This window comes from Ranitomeya variabilis, chromosome 2 (genome assembly GCF_051348905.1).
Source record: "Ranitomeya variabilis isolate aRanVar5 chromosome 2, aRanVar5.hap1, whole genome shotgun sequence".
Lineage (NCBI taxonomy): Eukaryota > Metazoa > Chordata > Amphibia > Anura > Dendrobatidae > Ranitomeya > Ranitomeya variabilis.
The window spans coordinates 1,090,455,158-1,090,467,429 of NC_135233.1; the positions used below are offsets into that span (position 1 = coordinate 1,090,455,158).

At 45.5% G+C, this 12,272-nt stretch overlaps 1 protein-coding gene across 2 annotated transcripts in view; it reads left to right on the plus strand.

Moving 5' to 3' along the window:
* Positions 1–12,272, plus strand: part of FBXO16 (F-box protein 16) — a 56,395-nt gene that overhangs the window by 14,614 nt on the left and 29,509 nt on the right. For both annotated transcript variants that reach the window (XM_077291740.1, XM_077291741.1), the window contains exons 2-3: positions 8,893–8,999; positions 10,698–10,733. In XM_077291740.1, the coding sequence (XP_077147855.1) occupies positions 8,904–8,999; positions 10,698–10,733 (132 nt within the window). In that variant the 5' untranslated portion in view covers positions 8,893–8,903. The remainder of the gene's footprint in view (positions 1–8,892; positions 9,000–10,697; positions 10,734–12,272) is intronic.

Genomic DNA, 12,272 nt, shown 5'->3' on the forward strand with positions numbered 1-12,272 from the left:
GACAGTGAGCAAATCAAAGTTACAGACAGAATAAACTTAGGATGCAAATTACCAACGGTGACAGGACTAACAACCTTAGATATACGTTTAGAGCATGCTGAGATAACCTGTGTAGAATCACCACAGTAGTAGCACAAGCCATTCCGGCGTCTATGAATTTTCCTCTCATTTCTAGTCAGGATTCTATCACATTGCATCAAATCAGGTGTCCGTTCAGACAACACCATGAGGGAATTTGCGGTTTTTCTATCACATTGCATCACATCAGGTGTCTGTTCAGACAACAACATGAGGGAATTTGCGGTTTTGCGCTCCCGCAACCGCCGGTCAATTTGAATAGCCAGGGACATGGTATCATTCAGACCTGTGGGAATGGGAAAACCCACCATAACATTCTTAATGGCCTCAGAAAGGCCATTTCTAAAATTAGCGGCCAGTGCACACTCGTTCCAATGTGTCAGCACGGACCATTTCCGAAATTTTTGGCAATACACCTCAGCCTCGTCCTGGCCCTGAGACATAGCCAGCAAGGCTTTCTCTGCCTGAATCTCAAGATTGGGTTCCTCATAAAGTAAACCGAGCGCCAGAAAAAACGCATCAATATCAGCCAATGCCGGATCTCCTGGCGCCAACGAAAAAGCCCAATCCTGAGGGTCACCCCGTAAGAATGAAATAACAATTTTTACTTGTTGAGCAGAGTCTCCAGACGAACAAGGTTTCAGGGACAAAAATAATTTACAATTATTCCTGAAATTCCTAAACTTAAATCGGTCTCCTGAAAACAGTTCAGGAATCGGAATCTTGGGTTCAGACCTAGGATTTCTGGTAACATAATCTTGTATACCCTGCACACGAGCGGCAAGCTGGTCCACACTTGTAATCAAGGTCTGGACATTCATGTCTGCAGCAAGCTTAAGCCACTCTGAGGTAAAGGGGAAAAGAAAAAAAAAAATGAGAGAGGGAAAAAAAAAACTCAAAATTTTCTTTCTTATAATCCCACTTCTGCAATGCATTAAACATTTAATACTGGCCTGGCATACTGTTATGACCCCAGTGGACAGGGTCTCAGAGGAACGTGTAAGTCTGCAAGATACAAAAATCCAGCTCATAGGGCTGTGGTAACTGGGTTGACCAAATAGCTACTCCTAAAGCCAACACTAGAAGTAGCCGGGGATCATGCCTACGGTGATCGCTAGATGACTCGCGCCAGCCGGAGAATCTAACTACCCCTAGGAGAAGAAAACAAAGACCTCTCTTGCCTCCAGAGAAAGGGACCCCAAAGCAAGATACAAGCCCCCCACAAATAATAACGGTGAGGTAAGAGGAAATGACAAACACAGAAATGAACCAGGTTCAGCAAAGAGAGGCCAGCTTACTAATAGCAGAATATAGCAAGATAACTTATCTGGTCAACAAAAACCCTATAAAAATCCACGCTGGAGATTCAAGAACCCCCGAACCGTCTAACGGTCCGGGGGGAGAACACCAGCCCCCTAGAGCTTCCAGCAAAGGTCAGGATACAGATAGGAACAAGCTGGACAAAAATACCAAACAAAACAAAAGCAAAAAGCAAAGAAGCAGACTTAGCTTGAAAAACAGGAACCAGGATCAGAGGACAAGAGCACAACAGATTAGCTCTGATTTCAACGATGCCAGGCATTGAACTGAAGGTCCAGGGAGCTTATATAGCAACGCCCCTGAACTAACGGCCCAGGTGAGGATATAGGAAAAGACAGACGCTCCAGAGTCAAATCACTAATGACCACTAGAGGGAGCAAAAAGCAAAATCACAACACAATCGACCGTTCTTGGTGCAGACCGACGCCAGCGAGTTTGGCCTTGGTGCTGTGCTCAGCCAGGTTGACTCGGAGGACCAAGAGCACCCCGTGTTGTACCTGAGCCGGAAACTTCTGCCGAGGGAAGTGGCCTACTCCACCGTCAAGAATGAGTGCCTGACCATAATCTGGGCCCTGCAACGCTTGCAGCCCTTCTTGTATGGTCGCACCTTCACTGTATTGACCGACCACAACCCTCTGCGCTGGCTATACGCCTTGTGTGGAACCAACGGAAGGTTGCTATGCTGGAGTCTTGCCTTCCAGCAGTATGACTTTACCATCGAGCACAAAATGGGCAGGGCGCTGTTGTGAATTCTGTTTTTGGGCTCCCTCTGGTGGTTACTGGTGGTACTGGCTGACTTTTGTCTTGCACCTGTTCCCATCAGGAAACTGGGAGTTTCCTATTTAGTCTGGCTTCTCAGTCATTCTAGTGCCGGCAATCAATGTTACCAGAGCACCTCTGTTGCTTGCTACCTGCTCCAAGTCTGCAATTCAGCTAAGTTGGATCTTTGGCATTTTTTGTGTTTGTTTGTCCAGCATGCATTTATATTTCTCTTGCTGCTGGAAGCTCTAGTGATCTGAAATTACTACTCCGGTGTCATGAGTTGATAACGGAGTTAAAGTAATTTCAGGATGGCTGTTTAGGGTTTTGAGGTGACCGCGAAGTCCTCTTTTGTATTTTCTGCTATCTAGTCAGAGGGCCTCTCTTTGCTGAATCTATATTCATACTGCGTACGTGTTTTCCTCTTACCTAACCGCTATTATATGTGGGGGGCTACTATCACTTTTGGGGTTTCCCTGGAGGCAAGCCAGGTCTGTGTATTCCTCTACTAGGGGGTAACTAGATCTCCGGCTGGTGCGAGGTGTCTAGGGATAATCGTAGGCACACCCCCTGGCTACTATTAGTTGCGTGTTAGGTTCAGCGTCGCGGTCATCTGAGATTCCATCATTCCTAGAGCTAGTCCGTTTTTGCCTGAGTCCCTGCCATTGGGAACCATGACAGTATTGCCGGCCCCCTGTCAGAAACGATGTTTTCCGGGATACCATGTAAACGAACCACATTCTGAAAAAATAAAGGAACCAACTCAGATGAAGAAGGCAATTTGGGCAAGGGTACCAAATGAACCATCTTAGAAAAACGGTCACACACCACCCAAATGACGGACATTTTCTGAGAAACCGGGAGGTCCGAGATAAAGTCCATAGAGATGTGCGTCCACGGCCTCTTCGGAATAGGCAAGGACAACAACAATCCACTAGCCCGAGAACAGCAAGGCTTGGCCCGAGCACAAACATCACAAGACTGTACAAAGGCACGCACATCCCGAGACAGGGAAGGCCACCAGAAGGACCTGGCCACCAAATCTCTGGTACCAAAAATTCCAGGGTGACCTGCCAACACAGAAGAATGAACCTCCGAGATGACTCTACTGGTCCATTCATCTGGAACAAACAGTCTCCCAGGCGGACAACGATCAGGCCTATCAGTCTGAAACTCCTGCAAAGCACGTCGCAAGTCTGGGTAGACAGCAGACAAAATCACCCCATCCTTAAGGATACCCGTAGGCTCAGAATCACCAGAGGAGTCAGGCTCAAAACTCCTAGAAAGGGCATCTGCCTTCACATTTTTTGAACCCGGCAAGTATGAAACCACAAAATTAAACCAGGAGAAAAACAACGACCAGCGCGCCTGTCTAGGATTCAGACGCCTGGCAGACTCAAGGTAAATCAGATTCTTGTGATCAGTCAAGACCACCACCTGATGTCTAGCACCCTCAAGCCAATGACGCCACTCCTCAAATGCCCACTTCATAACCAAGAGCTCCCGATTACCGACATCATAATTTTGCTCGGCGGGCGAAAACTTTCGAGAGAAGAATGCACATGGTCTCATCACTGAGCAATCGGGACTTCTCTGCGACAAAACCGCCCCCGCTCCAATCTCGGAAGCATCAACCTCGACCTGAAAAGGGAGCGAAACATCAGGCTGGCGCAACACAGGGGCGGAAGAAAAGCGGCGCTTAAGCTCCCGAAAGGCCTCCACAGCCGCAGAGGACCAATTGGCAACATCAGCACCCTTCTTAGTCAAATCAGTCAGAGGTTTAGCAACACTTGAAAACCCAGTTATAAATCGACGATAGAAATTAGCAAAGCCCAAGAACTTCTGAAGACTCTTCAGGGAAGTAGGCTGCGTCCAATCACAAATAGCCCGAACCTTGACAGGATCCATCTCAACAGAAGAAGGGGAAAAAATATACCCCAAAAAGGAGATCTTCTGAACCCCAAAAATACACTTTGAACCCTTTACAAACAAAGAATTGGCCCGCAAAACCTGAAAAACCTTCCTAACCTGTTGAACATGCGACTCCCAGTCATCCGAAAAAATCAAAATATCATCCAAATACACAATCATAAATTTATCCAGGTATTTACGGAAAATATCGTGCATAAAGGACTGAAAGACTGAAGGAGCATTAGAAAGACCAAAAGGCATTACCAAATACTCAAAATGGCCCTCGGGCGTATTAAATGCAGTTTTCCACTCATCTCCCTGCTTAATCCGCACCAAATTATACGCACCCCGAAGATCAATCTTAGAGAACCACTTTGCCCCTTTAATACGAGCAAATAAATCAGTCAATAGTGGCAAAGGATACTGGTATTTGACTGTAATCTTATTCAACAGGCGATAATCAATACAGGGCCTCAGGGAGCCATCTTTTTTACCCACGAAAAAAAAACCTGCTCCTAAAGGGGATGAGGATGGACGGATATGTCCCTTTTCCAAGGACTCCTTAATATACTCCCGCATAGCAGCATGCTCAGGCACAGACAGATTAAACAAACGACCCTTGGGAAACTTGCTGCCCGGAATCAAGTCTATAGCACAATCACAATCCCTGTGAGGGGGTCTCAATTTGTGTCTAGATTCTGGCGAGCGTTCTGTGCCAGGATGGGCATTGATTTGTCTTTTTCGTCTGCATTCCATCCTCAGACTAATGGCCAGACGGAGCGAACTAATCAGACCTTGGAGACTTATTTGAGGTGTTTTGTGTCTGCTGATCAGGATGATTGGGTCGCCTTTTTGCCGTTGGCAGAGTTTGCCCTCAATAATCGGGCCAGTTCTGCCACTCTGGTTTCTCCTTTCTTTTGCAATTCAGGGTTTCACCCTCGTTTTTCATCTGGCCAGGTGGAATCTTCGGATTGCCCTGGAGTGGACACGGTGGTGGATAGTCTGCACCGGATTTGGAGTCATGTGGTGGACAATTTGAAGTTGTCTCAGGAGAAGACTCAGCAGTTTGCTAATCGTCATCGTCGTGTGGGTCATCATCTCCGCGTTGGGGACTTGGTGTGGTTATCTTCTCGTTTTGTCCCTATGAAGGTCTCTTCTCCTAAGTTTAAACCTCGGTTCATAGGTCCTTATAAGATTTTGGAGATTCTTAATCCTGTATCTTTTCGTTTGGACCTACCAGCATCTTTCACTATTCATAATGTCTTCCATCGGTCGTTGTTGTGGAGGTACGAGGTACCGGTTGTTCCTTCTGTTGAGCCTCCTGCTCCTGTGCTGGTGGAGGGTGAATTGGAGTATGTTGTGGAGAAGATTTTGGACTCTCGCGTTTCCAGACGGAGACTTCAATATTTGGTTAAATGGAAGGGATACGGTCAGGAGGATAATTCTTGGGTGACTGCCTCCGATGTTCATGCCTCTGATTTGGTTCGCGCCTTTCATAGGGCGCATCCAGATCGCCCTGGTGGTTCTCATGAGGGTTCGGTGCCCCCTCCTTAAGGGGGGGGTACTGTTGTGAATTCTGTTTTTGGGCTCCCTCTGGTGGTTACTGGTGGTACTGGCTGACTTTTGTCTTGCACCTGTTCCCATCAGGAAACTGGGAGTTTCCTATTTAGTCTGGCTTCTCAGTCATTCTAGTGCCGGCAATCAATGTTACCAGAGCACCTCTGTTGCTTGCTACCTGCTCCAAGTCTGCAATTCAGCTAAGTTGGATCTTTGGCATTTTTTGTGTTTGTTTGTCCAGCATGCATTTATATTTCTCTTGCTGCTGGAAGCTCTAGTGATCTGAAATTACTACTCCGGTGTCATGAGTTGATAACGGAGTTAAAGTAATTTCAGGATGGCTGTTTAGGGTTTTGAGGTGACCGCGAAGTCCTCTTTTGTATTTTCTGCTATCTAGTCAGAGGGCCTCTCTTTGCTGAATCTATATTCATACTGCGTACGTGTTTTCCTCTTACCTAACCGCTATTATATGTGGGGGGCTACTATCACTTTTGGGGTTTCCCTGGAGGCAAGCCAGGTCTGTGTATTCCTCTACTAGGGGGTAACTAGATCTCCGGCTGGTGCGAGGTGTCTAGGGATAATCGTAGGCACACCCCCTGGCTACTATTAGTTGCGTGTTAGGTTCAGCGTCGCGGTCATCTGAGATTCCATCATTCCTAGAGCTAGTCCGTTTTTGCCTGAGTCCCTGCCATTGGGAACCATGACAGGGCGCATGGCAATGCAGATGGGTTATCCCGCCGGGGTGAACCTGCTGAGATGCGCACGGAGGAATACCGAGAGGTTCTGCCTCCGTAGCACAGTCCAAAAGGGGGAGGTGTCACGATAATGTGAATATGCCATGTTTGAGTATCTGCTTAGCTTTACAAGACACACGCTGTGGGCTATTCTGACCCCCTTCTCTCCCTTCCCACTGCCTTTGCTGGTGTAGGCACAAACCCCTATGGCCGAGACCCTGTGTAACTTGAAACTCCAGTGTGGGGCTCTGACCCTTCTCATTCCTTCCTTCTTCCCTCCTGTAGGAATTTCTTTGTCACCTGGGCTTGCTGTGTGTGGGGAGATATTAAAGAAGCCATAATGCGACGCCAGTGTATGATAGAAATATGAAAGATACATATTTGGAACATGCTTTGAAAGAGCTTCTCTGCAGGGCCTTTTGTCAAAATCTAGCACCAAGATAACCAGAGAAATGGATTTCTCCTAAACAGAGTGGAAAAGCTAGCCCAAGTTTAGACTCATTAGAAACCTAATTTCAATATAAGATGAGTGATGGGTGTTCCGTTATTCTGCTAGGTTCTCAAGCACATTTATGAGTATTATAAGTTTTCGTACCAAAATGTGCACCCTGGCAGCTAGGGGAGGGTGCAGGTAAACCAGCCCCTTTAGTGATGTCACAAGCCTACAAGTATAAGTTACTGCCAGTTAGCCTAGCCTTCAGTCTTGCCTGAGAAGCTGTTGCAGCAGGACCCTCTGATGAATTGGGATGTCTGGCTCATCCCCCCAGCATGGTTAGCTAGGATGGTCTAAGCAACATGTGAGTGTTTATCTTCTTTAATCCCTGTTTTTTTTTTTTAATTGCTTGTATATACTTTGATTGCCTCACTTTATAAAATTTTTTTATACCTTCTGTAAACACTGCCTACCTTTTGGAGTAAACTATAAAATTACTAGATCGTCTTCTCCATGTTCTATGCGAATTTTCACGTGCCTGAAGTTAATTACACTACTAATTTGGGTTGGCTCGAACCCCTATGTTGAGGAATATGAGCTGGTGGCAGCAAAGTGTGTTCTGGGCTAGGTGGGTAAAGCTGGGTGCAACGGAACGTGGTTTTATAAGCTATTGTCTGGCTGTGGCCTGAGCATTTATAATTCCCTCGCTGCAGCGTTCCTGCTAGTCAGTCCACAGTGAAGCAGCCTATCCGGAACTAATTATCCTAGGTGTAGTTCTCTGACTGACCTGAGGGTAAGGGGGGCGCTGGAGAGCTGCATGTTCCGAAGGGGAATTGGAAAGCGGGATATACATAAATCCCTGCAGTTCATAACATATTGTAGCAGCAGTGGGATAACTAAAATAAGCCCCTGCGGTAAATTGATAGGTCAATGGCCTTGTTTGTGTTTTCATCATATTGTAGTGGCGGGATAACTAAGATAAGCCCCCTGCACATGTGATAGCCGTGTGCTGGCCAAAGGTCACCCCCCTTTTCGTGACAGGGTTTATATTGATTAGGGTCTGTATACAGTAGATGGTATAGATTTGGGTCTGTGTGGATCGTAGTCTGGTTTGAGGTCTTCAGTTTGAGGGTCTGGTGTCAGTATAGATGGAGGTCATCTGGTCTGGTGTTTGCATGGATTGGGGACCTGTTCTGGGGTCTGCATAGATTTGGTTCTAGTGTCTAGTTTGGGATTTGTATAGATTGGGGATCTGTTCTGGGGTCTGTATAGTGTGGAGGTCTGGGTTTCTTTTTTTTATGAGTCTGTATAGATTGGGGATCTGGTCTGAAGTCTGTATAAATTGGGGATCTGGAGTCTGCATAGATTGGGTTAATCTGTATAGATGGGGATCTAGCTTGGGATCTTTTTAGATTGGTGAACTGGTCTGGGGTCTGTATAGTTTGGGGGGCCATGGCCTGATGTCTGTATAGATGGAGAATCTGGTCTGGGGTCTCTTTACAAATCACCTGGTTGAAGGTCTGTATATAATGGGGGGTCTCTATTTGAGGCATCTGATTTGGGGGTCATATATTTCTTTAATGTGTGTTCTCTATTAGTTTTTGGGGTGATGACCGGATTTTATGAAATGCTTTTCTGAATCCCGTTGATTTTCCTTCTCATAACTGGTCATGTATGAGCGTTGGGTCTGAGAAAAGCCGGAGTCCTTCTTTAATGGGTTGTGCAGGTTCTTTACCTCCCTAATCACATAGTATGTCAGCCCCCAGGAATATTTCGGACCCCCGCGCTGGTGCAGGACGGCTCGGGATCGTAGGTGCGGCTCTTGTTTAAATTTCACGTAACGTACAGGAATCAGATCCACAATCCGCGTGTCATAATCTGTCCAAACATGTCACCTGTGACAAATGGCTGCAGCCGCTGCGCAAGTCAAACACCCCGGAGCTGTAATCCCGAGTGACCGGGAAAAATTCCATTTCTGTGTGAGCGAAACTAAAATAAGCGAAGTCTTTGTGTGACGGTGACGCTGCACGGGCGAGTGGACTGGGTAAATATGGCGCAGCACGCACCGTCAACTCTCTTCTTTCTTTTCCCAAAATGTAGAAATAGAAGAAATGGCGTTTGCTCCACCTAAGAACACGGAGGGGGCGAAGATGCAGACGAAAATGAGCACCTGGACCCCCCTGAACCACCCGCTGATGAACGACAAGGTGGGAGGCCAGGGGCGCACAAGAATGGTTAAAGTTTAGTGAAGAGTTCTGAAACTTTCTAATATTCTTTGTATTGCCTCAAGATCTCTCCTTACTGTTGGAGAATGGAAACATTCATCAGACATTAAGACAGACCGGTCCGGCTGAGGCTTTGTTACAGTGTATCGTTTCAGGGCATCTTAGTAAGCGTAGCAAAGCAGCACCACTAAGTTCTGTCCCCAAAAACTTGTTACAATGTATCAGTGGAGCAGTCCGGTAATTTTAAGCAGCCCGTCAGCATAAAGCATCCAATGAAGCCCTGTTTAAGTCACCTGACCTCTGCAGCCAATCACTGCCTGCAGTGCTCCCGTGAAATCCCAGCTTTCTATATCCACGCAGACCACAGAGCAGCCATCGCTGGATCCAGGGGAGTGCCGATAGAAGAATATGGCAGAGTTTCATACTATTCACACATCAGGTCCACTGCGCAAAGTTTTGTACAAGCTCTTTAAAAGGGTACTTTCAAATTGTCTTTTGAGCATCTCAGACCTATGTGGTCTCCTTACAGTCTCCTCACTTCTGGGGTCTTTTCCTTGAGTGTCAGTTCTGGTGAGCAGTAGAGCTGTAGTATTAGTAGCACTATGAAGCTCAGCACAAGTTCTGCTAATATACTATACTATTTATATATATAGTGGTGTCACTGTAATTTCACATAGAGATAACAGGGCATTAGAACAAGTTTGGGACAATGAGAGCCGTTATTAGAAGAACTGTGCTGGAAGAATCCGGAGCTGAGAACTGATAATTTTACAAGATAGATAACAGCATCTTGTCAGGAGCTAGAATGGAGGGAGAGGGAAGAGGTGTGCAGCTTACTGATGGAGAGAGGTCACTGGGCTGTTAGAAGTTAACTCTTCTACCGGAATGTAACTATGTAACCATTGCACACTCTCAGCTAGGGTCTGGAGGCCAGGCTTCATGGAAGCTAGCTATACACTGTGCAAGATAAAAGCTGTCATTGCAGGAGAACGACAGCAGCTAGGAAAAGCAAGTCAATTGCAAACTTGCTTATGTTCATGCTGTCTAACTAATTAAAGCTAATTAATAATATGGATAACATCCATTTAAGTATAGCAGTATATAATACACAGGTTACAGGTTCAAGTTCCCTATGGAGGCTAAAAAAATATGCCAGAATTGCATTTTTTACCCCATTTCACCGCATTTGGAATTTTTTCCCCAATACATTATATGGTAAGATGAACGGTGTCAAACTGCAACTAACTAGCCTTTATACAGCGATAGAGATGGAAAAATAAAAGGAAAAAAGGGGGAAAAATATGCAAAAATGAAAATTGTCGCCATCAGGAAAGGGTTAAGATCCACAACTTGCTGTCAGTGAATGAGAACATTCTTCTTTGCTCTTGTTCCCAAGGGAGAGCGCGGTCCTTAAGGGATTTCGGCCCCTGAATGTAAACAGGAAGGTTTCCACTTTGCAAAGCAGAGATCTTGGAAATGGTGGAAGAACCCAAAAAGAAAACTTCTGAGCAGTTAACGATAATGAGAGCAGAAGATAATGACTCGGCTTTATATAGAAATGCAGAGAGCGGGGCGTCGTGTCGCCCTTGGGCCGCAGGCTTGTTTCCCAGTGTGCTGCATTGTATCCTGTGTGCGCTCCATACATGTGATTTACTGCTGTCATCCTTTATATTTACATAGGTGTTCGAAGAAAGAAGAGCATTATTAGGAAAGTGGGTACGAGGCGATCCTCCGTCCACCATTCACGTGATGTATAAGTCACTTCTGCGCCTGTCGCCCATGATCAATATCATTACATTGTGTCCATAGAAATTGTGTGACATCGGCATTTGTATGTTATTCTACTTCTGTAATGTCATCATAGTAACAGAAATGCTCATTATTGCCCCAGAGATGGAGATTCATGTCCCATCCGGCTGCAGGTCTTATATAAAGTCTACACACATAGTACAGTCACTGTGTACATACATTACTAATCCGGAGTTACATCCTGTATTATACCCCAGAGCTGCACTCACTATTCTGCTGGTGCAGTCACTGTGTACATACATTACATTACTAATCCGGAGTTACATCCAGTATTATACTCCAGAGATGCACTCACTATTCTGCTGGTGCAGTCACTGTGTACATACATTACATTACTAATCCGGAGTTACATCCTGTATTATACTCCAGAGCTGCGCTCACTATTCTGCTGGTGCAGTCACTGTGTACATACATTACATTACTGATCCTGAGTTACATCCTGTATTATACTCCAGAGCTGCACTCACTATTCTGCTGGTGCAGTCACTGTGTACATACATTACATTACTGATCCTGAGTTACATCCTGTATTATACTCCAGAGCTGCACTCACTATTCTGCTGGTGCAGTCACTGTGTACATACATTACATTACTGATCCTGAGTTACATCCTGTATTATACTCCAGAGCTGCACTCACTATTCTGCTGGTGCAGTCACTGTGTACATATATTACATTACTGATCCTGAGTTACATCCTGTATTATACCCCAGAGCTGCAATCACTATTCTGCTGTTGAGGCCAAAGTGCCCTAGATACGTTTTTGTGGTGTGCCTGATGACAAACATGCTGACTGTTTCCAGGAGCAATTTTGAGAATTGCATTTTATCTGTATGTAAGCCGTGTAATGGTGATGATAGTGAATATTCTGTACATTTCCTACACAGACAGAGATACCGGCAGCTCCTGAGCACACAGGCCTGATGCTATATGGTGGCGCACTATGTAATTATTACCTATATAGACCCAAAATCAGCAGAGGGCAATGATAGGATGTGGAGGTGAGCAACCTGAGAGCTAACAGGAAAGAAGCGTAATATAGTTGTATACAGTTAGGTCCAGAAATATTTGGGCTGTAACCGAATCTTCTTGATTTCAGCTCTGCAGGCCACTTTTTTTTATGTCAAATGAAACAACTGAGATGGAATCAAAATGGAAACAGATTTAGTTAATGGGGTTGAACAAAAAATATCCTGTGAAACGTTTAGGAAATGCAACCATTTTTCTACAAAGCCTCCTCATTTCAGGGGCTCAATAGTAATTGGGCACATTAACTTTACCATAAGTAAAATGTTCATTTTTAGTAATTTATGGAGAATCCTTTGCAGCAATGACGGCCTATAGTCTGTGATCCATGGATGTTGCCATCGCTGGTCTCCTCCGGTGTGAGGCTTTGCAGCAATGATGGTGTGAAACCTAGGCGCCATGGACATCACCATCGCTAGT